General features: G+C 41.7%; 2 protein-coding genes across 4 annotated transcripts in view; one reads left to right on the forward strand and one right to left on the reverse strand.

Annotated features, from left to right (window-relative positions):
- The window catches only part of coq8aa (coenzyme Q8A, genome duplicate a), a 43,237-nt gene extending 39,423 nt beyond the window's left edge, over window positions 1–3,814 (forward strand). For both annotated transcript variants that reach the window (XM_014205230.3, XM_014205231.3), the window contains exon 15: window positions 189–3,814. In XM_014205230.3, the coding sequence (XP_014060705.1) occupies window positions 189–470 (282 nt within the window). In that variant the 3' untranslated portion in view covers window positions 471–3,814. The remainder of the gene's footprint in view (window positions 1–188) is intronic.
- On the reverse strand, window positions 2,482–23,723 carry LOC106607836 (uncharacterized). Of its 2 annotated transcripts, none has more exons than XM_082976888.1 (24): window positions 23,550–23,723; window positions 18,044–18,146; window positions 17,723–17,792; window positions 17,585–17,630; window positions 15,362–15,556; window positions 15,015–15,217; window positions 14,747–14,813; window positions 14,370–14,651; window positions 13,397–13,599; window positions 13,129–13,195; window positions 12,752–13,033; window positions 11,779–11,981; window positions 11,511–11,577; window positions 11,134–11,415; window positions 10,155–10,357; window positions 9,903–9,971; window positions 9,612–9,678; window positions 9,400–9,527; window positions 6,457–6,526; window positions 6,147–6,356; window positions 5,554–5,724; window positions 5,270–5,398; window positions 4,851–5,036; window positions 2,482–4,657 (listed from the first exon to the last, which is right to left on the reverse strand). In XM_082976888.1, exons 3-24 carry the CDS (start codon window positions 17,729–17,731, stop codon window positions 4,449–4,451), a joined length of 3,348 nt encoding a protein of 1,115 aa, XP_082833014.1. In that variant the 5' UTR covers window positions 17,732–17,792; window positions 18,044–18,146; window positions 23,550–23,723; the 3' UTR covers window positions 2,482–4,448. The 2 variants fall into 2 exon arrangements, with proteins under 2 accessions (XP_082833014.1, XP_082833013.1); XM_082976887.1 differs by having other exon boundaries at window positions 4,851–5,039.
- Window positions 23,724–24,123: the final 400 nt, after the last annotated feature.

The raw sequence follows: 24,123 nt of genomic DNA on the forward strand, positions 1-24,123 counted from the left end.
TAATCGACAATGCCACATACTAGTTTATTTAGTCATAGACATTGAATTGAGAAGGCTCTCCATTACTCCGTGGCATAAACTGAGTAGTGAATACCCATAACTTAATTAAAATGGCTCCCCCTGAACCCACTAAAACACATACAGGTTATTACTCTCTCTGAGTATGTTCTGTCCGTCCCCTCCCTCAGTCCATGGTGAACGCCCATGTGGACGCGGTGATGATCCTGGGCGAGGCCTTTGCCTCTATGGAGCCCTTTAACTTCGGAGCCCAGAGCACCACAGAGCGCATCCACAACCTGATCCCTGTGATGCTGAAGCAGCGCCTCACCCCGCCCCCCGAAGAGACCTACTCTCTCCACCGCAAGATGGGCGGCTCCTTCCTCATCTGCTCCCGCCTCGACGCCAAGCTCGGCTGCAAGAACATGTTCCAGGAGGCCTATAACAACTACTGGAGGGGCCGCCCCAACTGACCAAGCCAGTGACGGACACCACAGAGGGCCAATCGCATGGCTACAGCATCAGGGTTACAGAGGGTGTGGACTATAAGGGGAGGGATGTTGACCCTAGCCAGACTTTCTCTGCTGTTCATTTAATGTATATGAATGGCACTTTTTTGCCCGTCTCCCCCGAACCAGAATGTGTGTGTATATTCACTACCGGTCCAAAGTTTTAGAACACCTACTCATTCAAGGGATTATCTTTATTTTTACTATTTTCTACTTTGTAGAATAATAGTGAAGACATCAAAACTAGGAAATAATACATATGGAATCATGTAGAACCAAAAAACAAATAAAAATATATTTTATGTTTTAGATTCTTCAAAGTAGCCACTCTTTGCCTTGATGACAGCTTTGCACACACTTGGCATTCTCTCAACCAGCTTCACCTGGAATTGTTTTCCAACAGTCTTAAAGGAGTTCCCACATATGCTGAGCACTTGTTGGCTGCTTTTCCTTCACTCTGCGTTCCGACTCATCCCAAACCATCTCAATTGGGTTGAGGTCAGGTGATTGTGGAAGCCAGGTCATCTGATGCACTCCATTACTCTCCTTCTTGGTCAAATAGCCCTTACACAGCCTGGAGGTGTGTTTTGGGTCATTGTCCTGTTAAAAAACAAATGATACTCCCACTAAGCGCAAATCAGATGGGATGGCGTATCTCTGCAGAATGCTATGGTAGCGATCTTGGTTAAGTGTGCCTTGAATTATAAATAAATCAGTAAGTGTCTCCAACAAAGCACCCCCACACCATCACAACTCCTCTGCCTTGCTTCACAGTGGGAACCACACATGCGGAGATCATCCGTTCACCTACTCTGCATCTCACAAAGACACGGCGGTTGCAACCAAAAATCTCAAATCTGGACTCATCGGACCAAAGTACAGATTTCCAACGGTCTAATGTTCATTGCTCGTGTTTCTTGACCCAAGCAAGTCTCTTCTTCTTATTGGTGTCCTTTAGTTGCGATTTCTTTGCAGCAATTTGACCATTGATTCACAGTCTCTTCTGAACAGTTGATGTTGAGATGTCTGTTACTTGAACTCTGTGAAACATTTATTTGGGCTGCAATTTCTGAGGCTGATAACTCTAATAAACTTATCCTCTGCAGCAGAGGTAACTCTGGGTCTTCCATTCCTGTGGCGGTCCTCATGAGAGCCAGTTTCATCATAGCGCTTGACAGTTTTTGCAATGCATTTTAAGAAACTTTCAAAGTTCTTCAAATTTTCCGGATTGACTGACCTTCATTTCTTAAAGTAATGATGGCCTGTTGTTTCTATTTGCTTATTGGAGCTGTTTTTGCCATAATAGGGCTATCTTCTGTATACCTTGTCACAATGAAATTCCACAATTTAACTTTTCACAAGACACACCTGTTAATTGAAATGCATTCCAGGTGACTACCTCATTAAGCTGGTTGAGAGAATGCAAAGCTGTCATCAAGACAAAGAGTGGCTACTTTGAAGAATCTAAAACATAAAATATATTTGTATTAGTTTTTTGGGTACTACATGATTCCGTATGTGTTATTTCATAGTTTTGATGTCTTCACTATTATTCTACAATGTAGAAACTAGTAAAAATAAAGAAAAACCCAAGGAAGAATGGGTGTCTCCAAACTTTTTACTGGTACTGTATATATTTTTGTGTGTTATTCGGAGTATATTAACTATGGCTGTTAAGTTAACATATTCACAAGACGTATCAGATGGTTGATTGTCTAGGTTGAGTTAACTGGGATAAATGCCATGATGTGTGTCTGAGAAAGAATTGTAAAGCTATTGTGAAATCAAGACAGTTGGTTTCTTGTGACGTAGGGATATGATACTGTCTAATGGGCATAAAACCAGTGGTGATGACAGGAGTTAAATATATTGAAGAACAGTGATATACTGTTAATGACCTATATTTTCCAGCATGTGGCAGTGAGGATAAATTCAAAACAAATGCTCATGTGATTTATACCAAAGTGTAAAAGGATGTTTTTCAAGTTTTTATTCACACTTATGCATACTGCACATGTTAACAGGTTGCAGACCAATTCCTGTTGAGGGAGAAGATTTGAGGACAGCTCCTGTTAAGCCTGTCCCTATAAACACATTACATTTGGGACACAAGAAGTATCATAGATTTATCAATGATCTGCACTGTGTCATGACACAGTTACCGTCAATTCCGGACTATAAGCCGCAACTTCTTTCCCAGGCTTTGAACCTTGCGGCTTAAACAATGACGCGGCTAATATATGGATTTTTCCCGCTTTCACATTTTTTTTTTCCAAAAAAACACATTCTGTGACGTGCTCAGTTTTTTTGGCGGCATGAAGCTTTCATTAGACCAATGAAATTGCCGAACGGGTTAAGGTCAAACAACTTTTTTGTTTACTGTTTAGATTAAATCGAGCGCTCTCAAACTTCCCATCATTCTGATTACGGTAGTCATTTTTTCACCATCATCATGGCAAAAACACAGAGAAATGCATATGATGCAGCTTTCAAGTTGAAGGTGATTGATCTGGCTGTTGGAAAAGGAAATGGAGTTGCTGCACGGGAACTTGGTCTTAATGAGTCGATGATAAGACGTTGGAAACAGCAGTGTGAGGAATTGACTCAGTGCAAAAAGACAACTAAAGCTTACTGCTAATTTTTTATTTTTGTTACAAGCCGTGTTTCGTTAAAGCCTGTGTAAGTTAATTTGTTTCAATGTACCGGTAGGCACCTGCGACTTATAGACATGTGCGGCTTATTTATGTAAAAAAAAAAAAACATTTAATTCAGTGGGTGCGGCTTATATTCAGGTGCGCTTAATAGTCCGGAAATTACGGTACTTCTGCGAGGTGATGGTTGATGGATGGATCATGGGACAAGGTATTACTTCCAGTGACTGAGTAAATAAGATAATGCATTCTCAAAGACTGATCTACTTTACCATGGGCCTGTAGAACCAAAATGGAGTGTTTTGGCACCAAAATGTTGTTCTTGTGGCCTGGTGGGCTTATGACATTTTGACATTGGAGTCCTTTATTAACAGCAGGTTTTGCATCAGTTGACAAAACTAACTTCTTCTTTTTTGTCATTAAAGCCTGTCTTTACTTTGTGATGGAAAGACTGTTGAGGCAAGAGAAAGGTGATTCAAAATCACTTATGTTGTGTGAATATAAATGCAAATGTGCCTAATAGTATTTCTAGAAGGATGTTTAGAAATGAATGCCGCTAAGTATCTTTTATATTGATCAGCAGAATTTTTATAATCAATGACATTCTTAGTGTTATGATATGAAAATATTAAATATTTGACTCAAGACTTGTTCTAATCAATGTTGCATGTGTACTCTTTTTATTTATGAAAATAAGAACTTTATTTTGTTATTCAGCTTTGGAATAGATTTTATTAGTCCATCTGCAGAGACAGAAATTCCTCAACACAAATGAATAAGTCTATTGATATCAGAAGAGTTTGGAGGAAAAATCTTATCAATATCATTATTACGTAGTTATTCAATATTTTATGCAACACTTGTACTTGATTTATTCTCATAGAATAAGACTAAACATTCTCATGATACTGTAGGTACAACTGTTCAATCTCTGATGATTGAGGCATAATGTAACAAAGTAGGAACCACCTCAAACGAAAAGTGCTTCTAATACTAAAAGTAGAACAAGCTGAAATTCACAAATACATATGAGGTATCTTATCTTCAAAGATTCACTCACACCAAAGGTTCTACAGGGAGAAGTCTAGTTTTGTACTTATTGAGAATCAAGATAATCTTTCATTTGGCTCACTACAGACTGTGATATGATTTATTCTAAACTAGAATGAGTCACCAACGCCCTGGGTGGAAGTTGTAGAATTGTAGATTTTTAAATCATGTTGGTGGCGTTATCTTGTTACAGACTTCAGACACTTTCTTTGTGTTGCCACAATGAGGCACTTAATAATGTCTAAGTACTGCTGTTGTATTTCTGTAAGGCCTTATGTATGCGAGTCACTGCATTATCATTTGTTTTACACTGCAGAAGTCCCACAGAGTCATGGAAGAGAACATTAACTTTCTCTACTACGTTTTTGTAGTGAGATGCAGATCTCTGGCTTGTGACAAAGCAGTTATCAAAAGTATGGTGCATCACCACTAGAATGGCATCTCTGTTACCTGTTGAGAGAAAATGATGCAAGCTTTAGAAAACTACTTCCACAAAAAAATCATTAGAGACAAAAGGTTGTTCTACAACATGGACCAATACATCCTGAGAGTAAAATGAAATCCCATGATGGAAGTAGTATTGACAATTGTATTCGGTCTTAATCTTTTACTTTCATGGTGTAATCCCAAAAGGCTTTCCTACCTGGAACTTGGCTCATGGCAGCCTCAATGTCAGTTCCCACACAAGATATAACAGGACAGAAGACCATTATGACTTGGCAGTCCTCTACACTGGTCTCCTCTCGTTTAAGTCCCAGATCATCCACTTGTTTCATGAGTGCAACGTGAGTGTTCAGGGTTTTTCCACACACTTGTGAATAGACTTTAACTGCTTGAAACAAAGCATTACTAAATTACAACACTACATACAGTATATCCCCAAGATGTTGCATACAAAGCCAAAGTGGTGGATTTCCAGTGCAGACATTTCACGCTAGAAAGCTCATCACACATCAGCTATCAGAGCGGAGAGGTAAGGAGTGATTTATGCCAATTAGATTGACAGGAAATGCATGAACAAATCATTTTCGTTTAGTACAAAGCATATTTCAAGAATCTCACCCGGCAAATGTTTTGTTTCATTTCCTCCGAATCCACTGAAAGGAATGATGTTCTTCCACCAACTTCCAGGTTCTTTTCCTTCCTTTTCTTTTGGGGCCTGGATGCTACCAGCTACGGATGAGGACCTATCTGAAAGTACCAATTCAAATCAAACACATTATTGTGTCCATTGTCCTTAAAGGGGCAATCTGTGATTGCTACATAATTATATTTTTTTACTTATAGATTAATGATACTTGAACGGATTTAATGACATTGAACAGTCTTTAGGCGTTGATAATGACCTTTGTAGGATGTTGCAGATGGCTCAACAGCAGCTGCTCTTGAAGTGCATGGAAGGTATGATTTTGAGGTCTCATCTGGGGTTTTCTTGAAGTTTTGGCTGTTCTGCCCACCAGTGGTAAGAGGCACATCTCTTCTTGGTCGTTTGGGTTGGCTCTCTACAGCACCTAAGGCTGAGGACAACATAACGTACTATGAATTCAAATCCAATGTTTTTGCAGCACATTCTTGTTAGTCTGTGCAAGTCATTTCTGTACAGCACTTTGAGATATCAGCTGATGTAAGGGCTTTATAAATACGATTTGATTTGAGTGTTGTTGGCTTTGCCACCTGTAAAAGGGTTTAATAACATTATAGAATTCTTATGTTTTGAGAAAAACGTGCCGTGTTTAAGGTTGACTTATCTGGTTGTTCTGTGTTCGAGCTCCATGAAAGTCCCAATAGTGAATGTTTAACTTCTCAACAAAACTATACTATTCATGAAATCTACGTGTTTACATTTTGCATACCATTATCTATGTCTTTTGATTCATGAAGGATGAGGGATGAGACCCACTGTTCTGCAACCAACACAGACAGCAGTTATGTCATTTACCTGCAACATTGGATAGCTGGTTTCCTGCTGTAGCAGAGTCAGCTGATGGGGACACAGCATTGCCCTCAGCCTCCATGGGCTCTTCTTCATTGTAGCTCTCAAGCAGTTCAACGTGTGCCTGAATTAAGTGCAGGGCTTTGGCCAGCTGCTTCTCCAAATCTTTAAGAATAGGGACGTAGCCATGTAACACCCCCCCAGGAACAAGTGCATCTGTAAGGAGAACGTGACCAGTGCATACAATTACAACCAAAGAGACACCACAAATGTATTGGGTGACAGCTATGCTGAAAGTCCTTGAAAAGGGACTTACTCTTCATGACAACAGCTGGAAGGAATTTCCTAAACTCGTTAAGAATTAAATCGATAGGTTTAGCTGTGTCCTAAGAAACAAAAATAACAGAAAACATGGGGAGATTAGTACACACAATGGAAATGTACATTGAATCAAAAACCTTCATTCTCTTAAGTATACTGAATGATCCCACAGAGTGGGACAGTAACCATTATTACGTTTGCAATCGCAACAAATAATCTGCTCAGACCCCAACCAAGGATCATCAAAAGCCGTGCTATAAATTCTCTACTGGACCATATTCCAACTAAACTACTGAAAGAGCTGGTTCCTGTGCTTGGCCCTCCTATGTTGAGCATAATAAACGTCTCTCTATCCACCGGATGTGTACCAAACTCACTAAAAGTGCAGTAATAAAGCCTCTAGAAAAAGCCAAACCTTGACCCAGAAAATATAAAAAACTATCGGCCTATATTGAATCTCCCATTCCTCTCAAAAGAAATTGAAAAAGCTGTTGCACAGCAACTCACTGCCTTCCTGAAGACATTGTATACGAAACGCTTCAGTCTGGTTTTAGACCCCATCATAGCACTGAGACTGCACTTGTGAAAGGTGGTAAATTACCTTTTAATGGCGTCAGACCAAGGCTCTGCATCTGTCCTCGTGCTCCTAGACCTTAGTGTTGCTTTTGATACCATCGATCACCGCATTCTTTTGGAGAGATTGGAAACCCAAATTGGTCTACACTGACAAGTTCTGGCCTGGTTTAGATCTTATCTGTCGGAAAGATATCAGTTTGTCTCTGTGGATGGTTTGGTCTCTGACAAATCAACTGTACATTTTGGTGTTCCTCAAGGCTCCGTTTTAGGACCACTATTGTTTTCACTATATATTTTACCTCTTGGTGATGTCATTCAGAAACATAATGTTAACTTTCACTGCTATGCAGACGACACACAGCTGTACATTTCGATGAAACATGGTGAAGCCCCAAAATTGCCCTCGCTAGAAGCCTGTGTTTCAGACATAAGGAAGTGGATGTCAGAAAATGTTCTACTTTTAAACTCAAACATAACAGAGATGCTAGTTCTAGGTCCCAAGAAACAAAGAGATCTTCTGTTGAATCTGACAATTAATCTTGATGGTTGTACAGTCGTCTCAAATAAAAATGTGAAGGACCTCGGCATTACTCTGGACCCTGATCTCTCTTTTGACGAACATATCAAGACTGTTTCAAGGACAGCTTTTTTTCATATACGTAACATTGCAAAAATCAGAAACTTTCTGTCCAAAAATGATGGAGAAAAATGTATCCATGCTTTTGTCACCTCTAGGTTAGACTACTGCAATGCTCGAATTTACGGCTACCCAGATAAAGCACTAAACAAACTTCAGTTAGTGCTAAACACGGCTGCTAGAATCTTGACTAGAACCAAAAAATGTGATCATGTTACTCCAGTGCTACCCTCTCTACACTGGCTTCCTGTTAAGGCAAGGGCTGATTTCAAGGTTTTACTGCTAACCTACAAAGCATTACATGGGCTTGCTCCTACCTATCTTTCCGATTTGGTCCTGCCGTACATACCTACACGTACGCTACGGTCACAAGATGCAGGCCTCCTTACTGTCCCTAGAATTTCTAAGCAAAGAGCTGGAGGCAGGGCTTTATCCAATAGAGCTACATTTTTATGGAATGGTCTGCCTATCCATGTGAGAGATGCAGACTCGGTCTCAATGTTTCAGTCTTTATTGAAGACTCATCTCTTCAGTAGGTCCTATGATTGAGTGTAGTCTGGCCCAGGAGTGTGAAGGTGAACAGAAAGGCACTGGAACCACCCTTGCTGTCTATGCCTGGCCGGTTCCCCTTTCTCCACTGGAATTCTCTGCCTCAAACCCTATTACAGGGCCTGAGTCACTGGCTTACTGGTGCTCTTCCATGCCATCCCTAGGAGGGGTGCGTCACTTGAGTGGGTTGAGTCACTGACGTGATCTTCCTGTCCGGGTTGGCGCCCCCTTGTTGGGTTTGTGCCGTGGGGGAGATCTTTGTGGGCTATACTCGGCCTTGTCTCAGGATGGTAAGTTGGTGGTTGAAGATATCCCTCTAGTGATGTCAGGGGCTGTGCCTTGGCAAAGTGGGTGGGGTTATATCCTGCCTGTTTGGCCCTGCCCGGTGGTATCGTCGGACGGGGCCAAAGTGTCTCCCGACCCCTCCTGTCTCAGCCTCCAGTATTTATGCTGCAATAGTTTGTGTCGGGGGGCTAGGGTCAGTCTGTTCTATCTGGAGTATTTCTCCTGTCTTATCCGGTGTCCTGTGTGAATTTAAGTATGCTCTCTCTAATTCTCTCTCTTTTTCTCTCTCTTTCTCTCTCGGAGGACCTGAGCCCTAGGACCATGCCTCAGGACTACCTGGCCTGATGACTCCTTGCTGTCCCCAGTCCACCTGGTCGTGCTGCTGCTCCAGTTTCAACCGTTCTGCCTGCGGCTATGGAACCCTGACCTGTTCACCGGACGTTGCACCTGTCCCAGACCCGATGTTTTCAACTCTCTAGAGACAGCAGGAGCGGTAGAGATACTCTGAATGATCAGCTATGAAAAGCCAACTGACATTTACTCCTGAGGTGCTGACCTGTTGCACCCTCTACAACCACTGTGATTATTATTATTTGACCCTGCTGGTCATCTATGACCATTTGAACATCTTGTCCATGTTCTGTTATAATCTCCACCCGGCACAGCCAGAAGAGGACTGGCCACCCGTCATAGCCTGGTTCCTCTCTAGGTTTCTTCCTAGGTTCTGGCCTTTCTAGGGAGTTTTTCCTAGCCACCGTGCTTCTACACCTGCATTGCTTGCTTTTTGGGGTTTTAGGCTGGGTGTCTGTACAGCACTTTGTGACATCAGCTGATGTAAGAAGGGCTTTATAAATATATTTGATTGATAGAAGCTTTTGGGGCTATACCAACCTGTTTAGATTGGGTTAGAAGTTCACTGATCTTCTTCCTAAGTTTGAAATGCTCAAGGCCTGGCAGAAGTTCGTTCAGATCATCTCTTGTTAACTCTTGAATATCAATGTCCTCTTTAATTCCAGCTCCTGAAAACAAATATGATGAAATTAGGAAGACAGTTGACAAACACTGACGATACAATGCATAAAGCTCAGGGAGATATAACTTACTTGCAAGGGTAGATGCTGCAAATGGTGAGAGGTCCCTGATTTGCTCTTCCAAACTCATTGTCCTTGCCTAGGAGGAAGAGATTGATATGCTATTTATTACTGTTCAAAGGCTTACACAGCTGCTAACTGTATCATTTAATTGTAGTTACCTGAATCATACTTGTACTGTCACACTGATGCTGCTGTAAGGAAACAGGATTTGATCCCCTCTGCTCTGACCACCTCCCTCTGTTCTGACCTGTCATTCATATTTTGACCAAGTAGCAAAGTCTGAAATGAGACCACACATACCTCCAGGTTTTCCTGCTCAGGGGCATCACTGGCTTCTTCTTCTCTGATTAGTTCCCAGACCTCATCATCCTGCACCAGAGTTAAAATACACAGTACTCATACAGGTCAGTGTACATGAGGAGTATTACAACTACGTGTTATTTCCCTAGACGTTACTAATCTCAACTAAAGCTCGCATTTTCCCATTTGTATTAATTGGAGACACAATGTTCCTCTTTATCTAAATGATCATATTGAATAAAGGTGAACTACCTTTGTCTGTATTTCTGGCCTGTCCAGAATCTTTCTAATTGCTTCTTCATTGCGAGGACACTTCAGTAGTCCTTTGCTCTCATGGAAGAGACAGTCCACTGTGAGTATTACATCATCTCTGGTCACTCGTCTGCTACTGTCAGGTACAGTGTAGTCTGGATTGAAGGTGTGATGCAGCACTACCAGGATGACAGGTTTAGCAGCTGTTAAAAGAGAAACAAAATACATGTCAACATCAACGATAGAACTGGATTAGTACAGTACAGTGACAATTGCTAAATATAATGTGACAAGCATAAATTACCGTTGCAGAGGAATCACATTTTGATAAAAAAAATAGTGCTGAACTTAAAGGAACAATCTGCAGTTGCTACATCCATGTTTTGGATGGGGCTCCCGAGTGGCACAGCGCTCTAAGGCACTGCCTCTCAGTGCTAGAGACGTCACTACAGACACCCTGGTTCGATTCCAGGCTGTATCACAACCGGCTGTGATTGGGAGTACCATAGGGCGGCACACAATTGGCCCAGCGTCATCCAGGTTTGGCTGGTGTAGACCGTCATTGTAAAAAATAATTTGTTCTTAACTGACATGCCTAGTTAAATAAATACATATAAATACCCATTGATTCTTGAAGAATATACAGTAACTTAGAAATACCGTAGTTCAACTATCGTACTCCATCAAAATACATGCTTGTTTTACTCCAGTGTTAGTAAACAATGTACAAGTAAACAAACACTGTATAGCCTATAAACATGGTTAAAGCTATCATTTTTATATCATGGGTGGTCAGTTCTTGCATCCCTAGCTCTGTCTATGAATTTGAGACTGGCTACATTTCTCCAGCCACATTCCTTCAGCTTTTTGGTGGGTTGACATATTTGTTATTGTTATAACTGCAGAAGATATAAGGGAGATTGTAATTGCATCAGATGTGTGTGTGCATTGAATCTAAATGATGTCCTGACTGAATTACCTGGAATCTGCTGCAGTGCTGCTTCAATATCAGTCCCAGCACGAGAGACGATGGGACAGAAAGACAAGATGACATCACTCTGCTCTGGTGACATCACCTCAGTCAGACCTCTTTTCGTATTGAGACGATGATTGAATTCCACATGAGACCCCAGAGTATTCCCAGCCACAAAAGTGAAGAATTTCTTCATCCTCAACATATTTTCAGCATTCTTGGGGCCTGGGGGATGTTTGATTCTGTTTGTTGTGGAGTCGTAAACTCCACTGTCCTTGTTAGTAGTATCTAACCAACAAGGAAACGCAGCATTTAGCAGGGATTGGATGACAATGCATAGTGTAAATAAAGTGTCAAAATGAATCCCCATATGCTGACTGTACCTTCAGGTGGATTTGAAGCAGCAGGGGGGATCTGTCTGGTTTTCTCTGGAGCAGCAGGCTTACCTGTCTAGAAAGGAGAGGTTGTTACTCATTCATCCAAAACACTAAACAATTAACTATAATTTATTCAAATACTAGCTTTAAATTACTATTATTATTAAAGACAATAGCACATTCCCTAATAAAATGTTTTTGGTGTGAAATCTCTGCTTTTGATTGTGTATTGTATTTAATAGTAAGTTGTTTACTGACAAGAATAAGGAACTACCTTTGGCTGTATTTCTGGCCTGTCCAGAATCTTTCTAATTGCTTCTTCATTGCGAGGACACTTCAGTAGTCCTTTGCTCTCATGGAAGAGACAGTCCACTGTGAGTATTACATCACCTCTGGTCACTCGTCTGCTACTGTCAGGTACAGTGTAGTCTGGATTGAAGGTGTGATGCAGCACTACCAGAATGACAGGTTTACCAGCTGTTAAAAGAGATACAAAATACATGTCAACCTCAACGATAGAACTGGATTAGTACAGTGACAATTGCTTAATATAATGTGACAAGCATAAATTACCGTTGCAGAGGAATCACATTTTGATAAAAAAATAGTGCTGAACTTATAGGAACAATCTGCAGTTGCTACAGCCATGTTTTGGATGGGGCTCCCGAGTGGCACAGCGCTCTAAGGCACTGCCTCTCAGTGCTAGAGACGTCACTACAGACACCCTGGTTCGATTCCAGGCTGTATCACAACCGGCTGTGATTGGGAGTACCATAGGGCGGCACACAATTGGCCCAGCGTCATCCAGGTTTGGCTGGTGTAGACCGTCATTGTAAAAAATAATTTGTTCTTAACTGACATGCCTAGTTAAATAAATACATATAAATACCCATTGATTCTTGAAGAATATACAGTAACTTAGAAATACCGTAGTTCAACTATCGTACTCCATCAAAATACATGCTTGTTTTACTCCAGTGTTAGTAAACAATGTACAAGTAAACAAACACTGTATAGCCTATAAACATGGTTAAAGCTATCATTTTTATATCATGGGTGGTCAGTTCTTGCATCCCTAGCTCTGTCTATGAATTTGAGACTGGCTACATTTCTCCAGCCACATTCCTTCAGCTTTTTGGTGGGTTGACATATTTGTTATTGTTATAACTGCAGAAGATATAAGGGAGATTGTAATTGCATCAGATGTGTGTGTGCATTGAATCTAAATGATGTCCTGACTGAATTACCTGGAATCTGCTGCAGTGCTGCTTCAATATCAGTCCCAGCACGAGAGACGATGGGACAGAAAGACAAGATGACATCACTCTGCTCTGGTGACATCACCTCAGTCAGACCTCTTTTCGTATTGAGACGATGATTGAATTCCACATGAGACCCCAGAGTATTCCCAGCCACAAAAGTGAAGAATTTCTTCATCCTCAACATATTTTCAGCATTCTTGGGGCCTGGGGGATGTTTGATTCTGTTTGTTGTGGAGTCGTAAACTCCACTGTCCTTGTTAGTAGTATCTAACCAACAAGGAAACGCAGCATTTAGCAGGGATTGGATGACAATGCATAGTGTAAATAAAGTGTCAAAATGAATCCCCATATGCTCACTGTACCTTCAGGTGGATTTGAAGCAGCAGGGGGGATCTGTCTGGTCTTCTCTGGAGCAGCAGGCTTACCTGTCTAGAAAGGAGAGGTTGTTACTCATTCATCCAAAACACTAAACAATTAACTATAATTTATTCAAATACTAGCTTTAAATTACTATTATTATTAAAGACAATAGCACATTCCCTAATAAAATGTTTTTGGTGTGAAATCTCTGCTTTTGATTGTGTATTGTATTTAATAGTAAGTTGTTTACTGACAAGAATAAGGAACTACCTTTGGCTGTATTTCTGGCCTGTCCAGAATCTTTCTAATTGCTTCTTCATTGCGAGGACACTTCAGTAGTCCTTTGCTCTCATGGAAGAGACAGTCCACTGTGAGTATTACATCACCTCTGGTCACTCGTCTGCTACTGTCAGGTACAGTGTAGTCTGGATTGAAGGTGTGATGCAGCACTACCAGAATGACAGGTTTACCAGCTGTTAAAAGAGATACAAAATACATGTCAACCTCAACGATAGAACTGGATTAGTACAGTGACAATTGCTTAATATAATGTGACAAGCATAAATTACCGTTGCAGAGGAATCACATTTTGATAAAAAAATAGTGCTGAACTTATAGGAACAATCTGCAGTTGCTACAGCCATGTTTTGGATGGGGCTCCCGAGTGGCACAGCGCTCTAAGGCACTGCCTCTCAGTGCTAGAGACGTCACTACAGACACCCTGGTTCGATTCCAGGCTGTATCACAACCGGCTGTGATTGGGAGTCCCATAGGGCGGCACACAATTGGCCCAGCGTCATCCGGGTTTGGCTGGTGTAGACCGTCATTGTAAAAAATAATTTGTTCTTAACTGACATGCCTAGTTAAATAAATACATATAAATACCCATTGATTCTTGAAGAATATACAGTAACTTAGAAATACCGTAGTTCAACTGTTGTACTCCATCAAAATACACGCTTGTTTTACTCCAGTGTTAGTAAACAATGTACAAGTAAACAAACACTGTATAGCCTGTAAACATGGTTAAAGCTATCATTTTTATATCATGGGTGGTCAGTTCTTGCATCCCTAGCTCTGTCTATGAATTTGAGACTGGCTACATTTCTCCAGCCACATTCCTTCAGCGTTTTGGTGGGGAGACATCTTTGTTATTGTTATAACTGCAGAAGATATAAGGAAGATTGTAATTGCATCAGATGTGTGTGTGCATTGAATCAAAATGATGTCCTGACTGAATTACCTGGAATCTGCTGCAGTGCTGCTTCAATATCAGTCCCAGCACGAGAGACGATGGGACAGAAAGACAAGATGACATCACTCTGCTCTGGTGACATCACCTCAGTCAGACCTCTTTTCGTATTGAGACGATGATTGAATTCCACATGAGACCCCAGAGTATTCCCAGCCACAAAAGTGAAGAATTTCTTCATCCTCAACATATTTTCAGCATTCTTGGGGCCTGGGGGATGTTTGATTCTGTTTGTTGTGGAGTCGTAAACTCCACTGTCCTTGTTAGTAGTATCTAACCAACAAGGAAACGCAGCATTTAGCAGGGATTGGATGACAATGCATAGTGTAAATAAAATGTCAAAATGAATCCCCATATGCTGACTGTACCTTCAGGTGGATTTGAAGCAGCAGGGAGGATCTGTCTGGTCTTCTCTGGAGCAGCAGGCTTACCTGTCTAGAAAGGAGAGGTTGTTACTCATTCATCCAAAACACTAAACAATTAACTATAATTTATTCAAATACTAGCTTTAAATTACTATTATTATTAAAGACAATAGCACATTCCCTAATAAAATGTTTTTGGTGTGAAATCACTGCTTTTGCATGTGTATTGTATTTAATAGTAAGTTGTTTACTGACAAGAATAAGGAACTACCTTTGGCTGTATTTCTGGCCTGTCCAGAATCTTTCTAATTGCTTCTTTATTGCGAGGACACTTCAGTAGTCCTTTGCTCTCATGGAAGAGACAGTCCACTGTGAGTATTACATCATCTCTGGTCACTAGTCTGCTACTGTCAGGTACAGTGTAGTCTGGATCGAAGGTGTGATGCAGCACTACCAGAATGACAGGTTTACCAGCTGTCAAGAGGGTGAGGGACAAATAAGAGCTTTTGGAATTAGATGTCACTTTTTGAGAAGTTCCTTTATGAATTATTGTTCACCTGGAAATTATCTCTGGTGACTGATTGTTACAGTACACTTAGTTCTGGGTGCCAAGATTACCTGGAATCTGCTGCAGTGCTGCTTCAACATCAGTCCCAGCACGAGAGACAATGGGACAGAAAGCCAGGATGACATCACTCTCCTCTAGTGACATCACCTCAGTTAAACCTTTTGCAGTAAGACAGCGATTGATTTCCTCATGAGCCAGCAGAGTATTTTCAGTCAGAATGGTGAAGAATTTCTCCATCCTCCACTCTATAGAATAATAAACATGTGATTTAAGTCTAGGGTTAAGCAACTGTGACACCTCAGTTACCACATTAGCATATGCAAAAGGGTCTTACAGCTAGCCTGCTCCATAAATGGCAGTGTTGTAGGCTAACTTAAATTGTACTGTAGAAGTCGCAGCTACAATAAAGACATCTAACTAGCCTGTTGGAATCCCTTTTTGTGCCCTTAAAGGCAATGTCCACTAAAATGGATGTGCACCAACAAATTGGCAGAGCCCTTCATTTTCAATGAAAGGAAAGTGGATCTCGCCAAAATGAGCACGGAGAGATAAGTTCGGTGAACAGAGCGATGCAAAAAGTTGGAGATAGCGGAACTCTTTGTTAATTCCTGGTGATATTGCGGTGAAATTGACCAATTGGGGACACTGTTCTACTGACGCACAAACGTTCAGCACCATGGACAGCTCCACAGCAGCGTGGACTGTAAATCAGCGCACACATTCCATTGGCGCAAAACTTTCAGCACCACGGACAGCACCGATATCAGCGCAAACTATGTAGAGCTCGCCAGTTTATAGTCCTACAAAACGGAAATGAGTTACTTCTGGTTCGTTCAGCCATTCCTAACGGGGAAATTAATGGGGAAAGAATAGGGTTTTGGGATAAACAGCGTAAATAAGGTCTGAGGTTAACACAGGCTTAAGAGATCTTTTACGTTTTGTCCTGTGAGATAATATCAGCCAGTTAACATGAAATTTATGAATTATGAATTCCTTATGTGCTTATTTTGATTATAGACACTACCGTTCAAAAGTTTGGGGTCACTTAGAAATGTCCTTGTTTTTGAAAGAAAAGCAAATTTTTTGCCCATTACAATAACATCAAATTGATCAGAAATACAGTGCAGAGATTGTTAATGTTGTAAATGACTGGAAACTGTGGATTTTTTATGGAATATCTACATAGGCGTACAGAGGCCGAATTATCAGCAACCATCACTCCTGTGTTCCAATGGCACGTTGTGTTAGCTAATCCAAGTTTATAATTTTAAAAGGCTAATTGATCATTAGAAAACCCTTTTGCAATTATGTTAGCACAGCTGAAAACTGTTGTCCTGATTAAAGAAGCAATGAAACTGGCCTACTTTAGACTAGTCGAGAATCTGGAGTATCAGTATTTGTGGGTTCGATTACAGGCTCAAAATGGCCAGAAACAAAGAACTTTCTTCTGAAACTCGTCAGTCTATTCTTGTTCTGAGAAATGAAGGCTATTCCATGCGAGAAATTGCCAAGAAACTGAAGATCTCGTACAACACTGTGTACAACTCCCTTCACAGAACAGCGCAAACTGGCTCTAACCAGAATAGAAAGAGGAGTGGGAGGCCCCAGTGCACAACTGAGCAAGAGGACAAGTACATTAGAGTGTCTAGTTTGAGAAACAGACGCCTCACAAGTCCTCAACTGGCAGCTTCATTAAACAGTACCTGCAAAACACCAGTCTCCACGTCAACAGTGAAGAGGTGACTCCGGGACGCCGTCCTTCTAGGCCAGCATTAACAATGTCTACAATGTATTTCTGATCAATTTGATGTTATTTAATGGACAAAAAAACAAGGACATTTCTACGTGACCCCAAACTTTTGAACAGTAGTGTAAATGCTTCAAAATTCCCAAAAAGAGACGTTAGCTGATGAAGATTATATCATAGAACAAAACGTATAAGATCTCCTGAGCCTGTGTTTACCACAGACCTTATTTTCGGAATTTATCCAAAAAGTCTACAAAAACTCCATTCATTTCCCAATAGGCTTGGAGCACAAACATTTAGCACCATGGACAGCGCCACGACCAGCGCAAACTGATAGGGAGTCGACCTATTTTCAGACACTTCCTTTTTGCCAAGATGCCCATTGTTCCCGTCCCCTTGAAATGTAGATGTGTTAAATAAATAGAAGATTATTGCAATAGCCTACTGCTCTAAGACACTTTCATATCCTGCTACAGGTGGTTACCACAAGTTATTTGGGACCCAGATCATGGAAATCTGTGCTTACTTGGTGGGAGGATCCTGATTGGCTTTTCCAAACTCTTTGCCCTTTCCTAGGAGGAAGAGATTGATAGGTTATTTATTAGTCCAAAACATTGTTCACAGGCTTACACAGCTGCTAACTGTATCATTTCATTGTAGTTATCTGACTCATACTTGTACTGTCACACTGATGATGCTGTAGGGAAACAGGATTTGATGTCCTCTGCTCTGATCTTGAAAAGATAATAACAGATTCATGAGGGTAGGCCTATTCTGATACTCAACTTTACAACACTTTCAGATAGAAAATACATTGTGCCCAGAGAATACATTTTCCTTACTGTTCCTTGCTGTAAAAGGTTCATTTATCAATGTTTTGCATAAATCAATAAGCCTGGGCAATGAAATTACAAATTCACTGATTGGGGCAAGGTAAAAGTCATTAAGCCATGCGTGGATGCAGAAATGAAGAATATAAACTCGCCTGCTGCTGTTTATCGACCTTTATTGCGCTGCCAGGTAAGACCCACGGAGAAACAGTCACTGGTTAGATGAGTGTTGGCTGAGTGGGACGTCAAATACTGACACTGCAGAGACACACACACAGGATTGCCTGTTACTGAAACACTTAATGACATAGATTGTGGCATCATTTTCCTCCTATACTAGCTTAAACGGCGAGAAGGCAGAAACAAAAGCTTGATACCCAGTATAAAATAGTGATTTTGGTTGGTCGTGACAGACAACCACTACACAGATGCACACCGGGTATCACGGTCGCAAGGCATATGAATTAACAGTAGCGGTGTGTGGATAAGTCCACTGGGGAAGCCAAGCCACCCCCCTCACCAGAAAAGCCATATTACATACTACACTGTATGTGCTGTGATAATTGCATTGTTTGCTGTTAATTCATATGCCTTGCGAGCGTGATATATAGGCCTAAAGGCCGAGACAATAAGAAGACACAGTGGCAGAATACATTTTAACAAAACCTTTGTTTTATCACAAAACCGGATAGCAACCTGTGTCTGGGGAAGTCCATGACGCATATTGCACGTAACAGACAGTTACATGACCTACAGCATGGTTAAGGAAGTTAATGTGTCCGACATTTTCAGACCACTAAACAACTATTGATTTAGAACCACAGAGAGTTACCGCAAGTCCCAAAGAAAACAGGAGCTGCCGCCACTATTCCAGCAACATTTCAACTTCAACATTTCAACATCATCAAATCACCTCGGCTTAGTGTAATACAGTGACAACTAAATGATACCAAAAACAATTGAGCACAATCCAAATAAGCTAAATATGATGTGGCTGTCCATGGTTCTGATTTTTGTTTTAGCTTGCAAGCTAGCCACCGGAGTACAACAACACAACGAGATGCAACAAATTAAGTTGTTTCTGTTAATGACATATGCTCTCAAAGCGATTTGATTGGAGAGATGCCAAATCCAAGCTGGCTTCCCTTTAGACTTTTTATTTTCTTTCCGCCAGGACCATTCACAGATGAGCTCGCTCAGTTTAGCCCAACGCTGATTAGCACATTTTTATACTGGCTTCCCTTGCATTCAATGCTACGGGCGGCAACAATGTCATACTCATTGAGACCAGACAGTATCAGATAATGGCCTACACGTAGAGAGACAGAGGGGCACTGTTTTGCTCGCTCGGATGCTTTCTCCTGTGAGATACATTCAGCCTCTTGCGAATTGAAGAAAAATGATGAAACACAGAGAGACGAAAAATATTTATATATTTTTTTTACCTCCATTTAGTGATATGCAATTGCGATCTTGTCTCATAGATAGAACTCCACAACAGGCTCGGGATGTGAAGGTTGAGTAATGCGTTCTCCGAAACTACAAATTACAATGACCCGCCAAACCGCGCTTCTTAACACCCGCTCGCTTAACCCAGAAGCCAGCTGCAACAATGTGTGGGAGGAAGCACCATTCAACAGACAACCGAAGTCAGCCTGCAGGTGCCCGGCCCGCCACAAGGAGTCGCTAGAGCGCAATGAGCCAAGTAAAGCCACCCCAGCCAAACCCTCCCCTAACCCGGATGACGCTGGGCCAATTATGCGCCACCCTATGGGACTCCCGGTCATGGCCGGTTGTGATACAGCCTGGGATCGAACCCGCATCTGTAGTGATGCCTCAAACACTACTTCCCAGTGATTATACCCACACACAGCTACTGGTAACACCCATAACCTAAGAGGGCTTCAGCAGGTTGGGTGCCGCCGGCAGCAATGACTTGAGTCTGCACGAAATCAGATGCTGTGCGTGTCTACTGTCCATCCCCTCCGTGGCGTGTTGCACCACTGCAGTATAGCTGACCATACGTCCATACTGCCTATCTTGGCCCTCTTGCATAAATCTTTCACTCTCTTGGCAGCTGACTCTGCCTTTCCATTGGCTCCTGGATGGTGAGGAGAGGAGGAGACATGAATGAATCCACACTGCAATTTAAACAAATCTGGTTGATTCATAGCACCCCCCCATTCTCCGTGATTACACAGTCTGGTTGTCCATGACTGGCACACTGGACTTTGCAGAATGTGACGACCGTGTCAGCTGACACGTCTGGCAGTGGCTCCACCTCCCAGTAATCTGCGTAATGATCAACCATAATCATCCTTTCCTATATACGCAAAAAGGTCCATGCTCACTGTTTGCCATGGGCACTCTGGGATGTCATGTGAAATCATTGATTCATTTTGCTGTGCTCGTGCATATTCATTACAGGCTGAGCAGTTGGATACATGTCCTTGATTTCCACTCTCATGTTCGGCCAGAAAAGTGTGTCCCTTGCCTGTCTATAGCGTGCCTCCCCGCCAATGTGTCTTGCATTCATGCGGCTCAGCATTTCCGGCATTTCCAGTCCCTTAGAATAATAACGCATTGTCCTCTGTACAGCACCCATTCTGCACGTTGATTTCATCACAGAAGGACCAATAGTCTCTTACACTCAAAGATGTGTCTTCTTTTACAGCTGTCCATCCTGAAAGAACTACTGACATTAAGTCTTGTAAGTCCTCACCCACCTCTGTGCACTATAAGATCTGGCAGAACCTGTGGTTTGTAACATTGCAATGCTGTGCCTGGTCCCAGGGACCCAAAGGGGTGCACATTTAGTTTTTTGCCCTAGCACCACACACCTGATTCAAATGATCAAAGCCTAATGATGAGTTGATGATTTCAATCAGGTGTGTAGTGCTAGGGCAAAAACAAAAATGTGCACCTCTTTGGGTCCCCAGGACCAGGATTGAGAACCACTGTCCTAACATGCTGACAACACTGCCACGTTGTGTGGGTGAGCGATGCAAAATATATGTACACATACATGTTAGTCAATCATTTCATCCAAACTGCTCGCGTGAGTCTGCGTTTCCAGGCGCAAAAATAGAACTTGGTTCTATTTTAGACTCTTGACGCGTTGCAGGTCCCACCTCTCCCATCTCCTCATTGGTTTTTAGGAGCATATACCCACGTTTATGACTCAACGATTTTGTATGAATCGACATGGGTCAAAATTATACAAAGATCCAGCAAAAAAAAGTACCGTAGGCATTTCAGATAAAATAACATCCAAATGTTTATTTTCCAGGACAAATTATCTATCAACAGCAAGCATGTTTCATGTGTGTTTCGACCTGTCCCCAAATTAATATAGTTGTTTTTTGGTATTTTAACCTGCGAGTCATGAAAGCATCTGGTGGGGAGAGACAAAATCAACACACGGTGCAATCAGACCCACACTCGAAACCGGTTTGGTCAGCATGTAATCCATTCTTGCTTGCACCACTCTGCACAGAGACGGGTTTCAAGACTTCGTAGTACCTCAGAACTGGCGTGAACGACACCAGGCGCTTCATTTCCTGTACAGCTTGGTCATGATTAGGCACCCAGTGCCACAGACTGTCCTTGTTCAGGAGCCGGCAAAGTGGCTCACACACCTCAGACAGCTTTGCCAGGAACTTGGCCAGGTATGTCACAAAGCCAATGATACCCTGTACTGCCTTGCCATCAGTGGGCGTCGGCATCTCCAGTTCAGCCCCGCTCATCTCTGTGTCTATTTGCAGTCCCTCAGAGGATAGTATGTGTCCATGAAACAGAACTGCTTTCAGTTTGAACTGCAGCTTTTGCACACTGAGTCTGAGCCTCACCTCCCTGCACCGCTCCATCAGTGCACACAGGTTGTTGTTGTGGTCACCCTCTGTCCTCTTCATCGGAGTCTCGGCATCAGACAACAAGAATATCGTCTGTAAAACGGCTCGATGCCTCTGAGGTCACCCAGCAGTTCATGTTTCTTATGTTGATAGATCTTGGGGGCCATGGACACGCCAAAGGGAAGTTCCAGCCATCTCATCCTCCCAAATGTTATCCAGAATGTAGTCATCTGGCTGCTGTCCTCCGGCTGCTGTCCTCATTGAGTTTACCATGGAGATAGGCATCTCTGGCATCCACCAGTGTAATACGTGTCCTTGGGCAGTTTGTTCAACACATCCTCTAATGTTGGCATAAGGTACTAAGGTGTCTTCAAGACTACATGCACATAGGCGTGTTGCATATTGCACAGGGGCGATCCTCGGGACCAGTACAAAGTGGCAACCTGGCCTCAGAGCATTTCGTATTATTTTGTATGTATCCGAGACACTGCATTTAGTATCACTTTGTACGAAACATAGGGTATGTATTAATTTGTGGATGTCCATCATCCATTTCACATGATGTTACGAATTACAATTTGTATTATATTTACGAATTTGCTAAACGTACAATATGTTCCGAATTTGCAAAACACATGATATGTTACGAATTCTAGCTAGGTGGATAATGTTAGCTAGCTGGCTAACGTTAGCTAGGTTAGAGGTTAGGATTAAGGTTAGGATTCAATTTAGGAGTTAGGTTAAAGAGTTAGGGTAAGGGTTAGCTATAAGGGTTAAGGTTATGGTTAGGGTTAGGGGAAGGGTTAGCTAACATGCTAAGGAGTTGCAGAGTAGCTAAAAAGTAGTAGGTAGATGAAAAGCTGCTAATTAGCTCAAGTTGTCCGTGATGAGATTCGAAAATCGCAACCTTTGAGTTGCTAGACGTTCGCCTTATACACCGACCCCGACAAACCACCCTAAGTAGCCATCTGTTTTATGGTTCCATACCAAACGTAACATTACTAATTTGAGTGTCCCAGATTTACAATTACTATGTTATGTCTAGTCTATGAGACCAGACTGGAAGTGGACATCTCCAAGCACAGACTCCACTAGATCATTGAACAAGTCATGATTTTCGCTCAGCAGCTCTTTAGGGCACTGCTCCACTGTGTTTAGCTCAGCTGGAATTGTGAGTTATGAGTCCTAAGCGCTCACACGTAAAACCAGAGAGTACTGTGTTTTGATCCAACTCCACAACTTCAAAGACTAGCTTGTGCTTAACTCCCTTAATGACACAGTCTGTGTGATTTCACCCCATTGATCAAATTAGCTCTCCTGAGAACAGCTTCAGTTGTGTGTTGCTTGCCTGTAGTGGGGTATTTGGTGATATTCTCTTTCACTCTCCTACTCACTACATGTTGCACCTGTATCAAACTGGCATTATTGTCTTTTATTATTCTGTTTTAGCTGCACAAACCATTTTTGGTCCTGAGAGTGAGCTGTAATGATGCAGACCAGTTCCTCTCTCTCAGAGCATCCCTCTCTCTATATGTAAATAGTTTGTTTGTATGCTTGTTTGCTTGTGACTATTCCTCTTTTGATTGTTGATATTTGTTAATTAAAAATAAAAATACATTTAAAAATCCCTCTCTCTATATATATAATATCCTCCACAACATGCACTTTCTTTACCCTAACTGACACACCTTGACAAAATGCATATCAAGCCTAGACAGACAATAGCGCAGATCTAGCGCCCATGCACAATCGGCTGCCCAAACTAGACAAATATACGCAAATTAAGATGACCAATTCGTGGTCTACTTACCGCATAATACTGTCACGACGTCAACCAACACAGATACTAAACAAACTAGCCACAATCACTTTTGGACGAGAGGTTCGTCAAATACCAGATCAAAAGTAATATAATCTTAATTTATGTAAACACTTCTGTGTCTGTATTTTTACTCTTGAAACGTCCTCCTGATTTCTAGTAATCAGAAAGTGAAAGTGTCAGGCTACAACAGCCCAGCCCGTTGGTTGGTCGGGGGTAACGTTCAACTCACAATCAGCCAACCGTCTCTATGGCTCTGAGAAAATAAATAGCTTCCTTTATTTATTCGTTTTTATTGGTTTCTTGCACAGCAGGTCATTGTTGTCACAACAATACACAATTTTCTGACAAAGTAAAGGTCAAATAGCATTACACAATTCAAGTATTGATTGGTTTGACAAAAATAATCTAATAATTTGTGAGTTCATTGGCTCAAATATTAGACATAGTAATGTTTAAGGCATGTCTAAGGCATGTACAGTATATTATTTAAGTAATAAAGCCCGAGGGGGTGTGGTATGCTGCCAATATACCACAGCTGATACTGCCTTCATAACCAAGAATG

The sequence above is a fragment of the Salmo salar genome, chromosome 06 (genome assembly GCF_965601325.2).
Source record: "Salmo salar chromosome 06, fSalSal1, whole genome shotgun sequence".
Classification (NCBI taxonomy): Eukaryota; Metazoa; Chordata; class Actinopteri; order Salmoniformes; family Salmonidae; genus Salmo; species Salmo salar.

Coding starts and splice junctions, on each gene's coding strand:
- LOC106607836 (XM_082976887.1), bottom strand. Junction 15,218..15,361: donor AGCACTGCAGCAGATTCCAG/GTAATCTTGGCA, acceptor CCCTCTTGACAG/CTGGTAAACCTGTCATTCTG. Junction 6,357..6,456: donor TCCAGCTGTTGTCATGAAGA/GTAAGTCCCTTT, acceptor TTCTCCTTACAG/ATGCACTTGTTCCTGGGGGG.